Source organism: Nicotiana tomentosiformis, chromosome 4 (genome assembly GCF_000390325.3).
Source record: "Nicotiana tomentosiformis chromosome 4, ASM39032v3, whole genome shotgun sequence".
NCBI lineage: Eukaryota > Viridiplantae > Streptophyta > Magnoliopsida > Solanales > Solanaceae > Nicotiana > Nicotiana tomentosiformis.
In genome coordinates this window covers 131,819,968-131,824,017 of record NC_090815.1, presented here as the reverse complement: position 1 = coordinate 131,824,017, position 4,050 = coordinate 131,819,968, and the positions used below count along the sequence as shown (strand labels likewise).

The 4,050-nt window shown below is 36.6% G+C and overlaps 1 protein-coding gene across 1 annotated transcript; it reads left to right on the top strand.

The window, feature by feature from the left end:
- Positions 1-1,249: 1,249 nt before the first annotated feature.
- Positions 1,250-2,002, top strand: LOC138910533 (uncharacterized). The gene is made up of 2 exons (XM_070201776.1): positions 1,250-1,768; positions 1,820-2,002. Exons 1-2 carry the CDS (start codon positions 1,250-1,252, stop codon positions 2,000-2,002), a joined length of 702 nt encoding a protein of 233 aa, XP_070057877.1.
- The last annotated feature ends 2,048 nt before the right edge of the window (positions 2,003-4,050 follow it).

Below are 4,050 nucleotides of genomic sequence, written 5' to 3'. Positions count from 1 at the left end.
GCTTGAAATAGCGAAAGTTGAATTTTTGGAAAGTTTGACCGGGGAGTTGACTTTTTGATATCGGGGTCGAAATCTAGTTCTGAAAATTTTTATAGCTCTGTTATATCATTTATGACTTGTATGCAAAGTTTGAGGTCAATCGGACTTGATTTGATAGGTTTCGGCATCGAATATAGAAGTTGAAAATTCTTAAGTTCCTTAAACTTGAATTGGGATATGATTCGTGGTTTTAGCGTTCTTTGATATCATTTGAGGTTTCGACTAAGTTCATATGCTATTTAAGGACTTGTTGGTATGATTGGTTGAGGTCCCGAGGGGCCTCAGGTGAGTTTTCGATGGTTAACGGATCGAATTCGGACTTAGAAGAAAATCTAAAAGTTCCTGCCATCTGATGTAATCGCACATGCGGGCAAAGGAGTGTAGAAGCGAGCTCGCATGTGCGAGATGGGATGCGCAGAAGCGAAGGGCGCAGGTGCGGACTCGTACCTGCGCGTGGAGGATTGCAGAAGCGGCATTTCGCTTTTGGGTCGCTGGTCCGCAGAAGCGGATATTTTCGCGCAGATGCGTACCCGCATGAGCAGGATTATTTTCGCAGAAGCGGCAGCATGTCCGCAGAAGCGGAAACCGTATAAGTAGCTTAATGAGCCGCAAGTGCGAAAGCACTGATCAGAATGTTAAAAATAGAGGAGTCCGAGATTTTTATCATTTCTAACATTTCCAACACGGGTTGAGGCAATTATTGAGCGAGAAATCATGGGGAAACTTGAGGTAAGTCACATGTGATCATTGTTAGTCAATAATATTGGATTATCATTGAGTATTTCGACTAAATTACACGTTTTTGAGGTGAAATTAGAGGATTTGGGCCTGCAGATTTCAAAATGAGAATTTGTAATTTGGAGGTCGAGTTGATGTCAGATTTTAGTAAAAATTATATGGTTGGACTCGTGGTTGAATGGGCATTCGTATTTTGTAACTTTTGTCGGGTTCCGAGATACATGCGATGTTTGAGTTAAATTTTGGATTTTGTTAGAAAATTTATATTTTCATATGGAATGTATTCCTATAATTTGTATTTATTAGTTTATTCTCATCAATTATTCATGTACTTGGAGTTCTTGCAATCGAGAGTTCAAATTATCATGAGAGATCAATGGAAAAAAGTCTAGTGGATGACGTAAGATCTTTTGAGTTTGTGTATATGTTCCATTGAATGTTGAAAGTGTTGGAAATTACATATGATTTGAATATGGCTTTACAAAAAAAAGCTCAACATATTGTTAGTGCGATGAAGCTTTATGGTTTCGCAAAGAGACAATTTCAAGATATGAGAGATTCTAGAAGGGGTACTTTGGTAGAAGATGTCTCTTTATTTTGTGTCAAGCATGGTATTGTGATCCCCGAAATGGATATGAATTATGTTCATGGAAAGTTGAAGCATAAGAAATCAAGTGTTACATATTATTATCATTTGCGTGTAGAGGTTTTCTATGCTTTTATTGATTTGCAACTTTCGGAGCTTAACAATCGTTTCAGTGAAGTGAATATTGATATACTTCTTGGCATGGCTAGTTTGAGTCCAGAAAATTCTTGTGCAAGTTATGATAAAGATATTGTTATGAAACTTGCTACACACTATCCGAATGAGTTCACTGATTCTATGCTTGAGGATCTTGATTTTGAGCTTGACATCTATATTGGCTATGTGCGAGAGGCGGGCAATGAATTTTCTAACTTGAAAAGACTTGGTGATCTTTTAGAGACGTTGGTTAAAACAAATTTTCACATAACTTGGTAACTTATTTATTTGCTTGTGAAGTTAAGTTTGATATTGCCTGTCGCTACAACAATGGTAGAAAGAGATTTTTCTTCGATGAAGTACGTTAAGAATGACTTGCAAAGCAGAATTGGTGATGAATATTTGAATGATTGTTTAGTTTGTTATATAAAGGATGAAGTATTTCAAAGTGTACCTAATGATGCTATCATTGATCATTTTTAAAACATGATAAGTCGCCGAGTACAATTGTAATGATAATGTTTATATTCATATGTTATCTTTAAGTATTTTGTTATTTTAAAATTTATGTTGAATATCGATACTCGTTCCTTAGTTTGTTATTATGATATATTGACTTGAAATTGCGGTAGGAACCCATACACTTCATTCCTAGATCCGCCTCTGTCACGACCCAATTTTCCATCCGTTGGGTATCGTGATGGCACCTAGTCTTAGGGACTAAGTAAGCCTAAAATTTACTGAATAACAATAATAATTAAATAATATCTAACAGTTTTTGAAATGAAAATCTCTATAAAACTTACAATTTCCAAAACCGGTAGTACGAGTCATACGCTTTATAGAGTTTGCCATAATTTTTCTAAATACATCTGTTTGAAATAAAGTAACAGTATGAATACAAATCAGAAGGTGACTCCGAAGCCTACGAAGGCAGCAACATGTTTACCTTGAGTCTCCATAGCAACAGTCCGCACAACTAGCTAATGATCAACTGACATCGAAATACCTGGATCTGCACAAAAATGTATAGAAATGTAGCATGAGTACACCACGGTGGTACCCAGCAAGTATCAAGACTAACCTCAGTGGAGTAGTGGCGAGGAACAGTTAAGACACCTACAAGACTAAATAACCAGAACAAGTATAAGTATAGAGACAACAGAGTATGATATCTACATAAAGACTATGCGAAGTGGCAATTAATACGGTAATTGCAATAAGGAAGAAAAACAACAACTGTTAGCAGAACACCATAATAATGACATAGAAGAATGAACGGAAACACAGCCTAAGTCCGATAATCATAGACAAAGAAAGGACAAGTAATAACTCAACAATACGACAACTTTCATACCGGGTTTTAATCAATAAATTCCACGAGCTACCGAACCTCATACTATTCACAACTCACGGGTTCCAATACCTGAACCCTAACACTTAGCATCCTGTGCCCTCATTACACCTCATAGCCGCACTGACGACTCACGTGCCAAAAAGAGCCATTCCCACATATAAGGCAAGTAAACACGGGTGTTCATCTATACTCAACAATATCAAGAAAACTTCTTAACCGATAAGAGTGCTCAATTATGTGTATTCTTGTGAAAGTGTCCTAACATAGTTCATGCCATCTAGTAAGTACAGGAAAAGAAATGGACGGCACATAGAATGTTTTCACACAACTTTCCACAAGATAAAGCTCACATAGGTAAGTGTACCACTAAACAATTACAGAAGAGATAATAATAATTTCAAATAAAGATAAGCAGTTAGAGAAATGATAACATGGAAATAGAAATGTAACAATTTCAGTTAAGGCACATATGAATCAAATAAGCAATAAGAGTGAATCATGAAGCAATTAATTCTAATTAAGCAGGTATAGGTGAAACTAGTAATTAAGAAGCATAATCATAACAAGAACAACTGCATATTCAGTGAATACAAGGGCCTAAGAACCCTAAAAGGCAATTTTTCCACAAATAAGTCTGAGCACGTACTCGTCACCTCACGTACACGGACTACTATTAGCATAGAAGACTCAAATCCTAAGGGGTAGTTCCCCCCCCACAAGGTCAGGCAAGATACTTACCTCAAACCAAGCTCAATCAATCGGTAACAATGCCTTTTCACGTATATCCGACTCCGAATGGCCCAAATCTAGCCAACATACCATAATCTAGCCAAAATCAATTACATACCATAAATACAACTATAAGAAACTAATCTAATTAATGAAATCAAAGCTAAAGAAAGAATTTAGAAAATCGCCCCAAAACGTGTCCCCGGGCCCATGTCTCCGAATCTGGTAAAAGTCACAAAATACGAACACTCATTCACTAAAGAGCCCAACTATACAAGAATTTCTCAAATCCGACCTCAAATCGCCTTCCAAATCTCAAACACTTAGTCTAGGAAGTTTATACCATTTTTACCCAATTTCCAACTCAAATCCTTAATTAAAGGGTGGGATCAACTATAGATTAATGAGATATAACCACAAAAGAGTTAAGAATCGTTACCCACAA

Excerpts from the sequence above, each read along its gene's own strand:
- LOC138910533 (XM_070201776.1), top strand. The coding sequence starts at position 1,250 with ATGGCTTTACAAAAAAAAGCTCAACATATTGTTAGTGCGATGAAGCTT. Across the intron at positions 1,769-1,819 it reads GTGATCTTTTAGAGACGTTG|TTAAGTTTGATATTGCCTGT; the intron begins GTTAAAACAAAT and ends TTGCTTGTGAAG.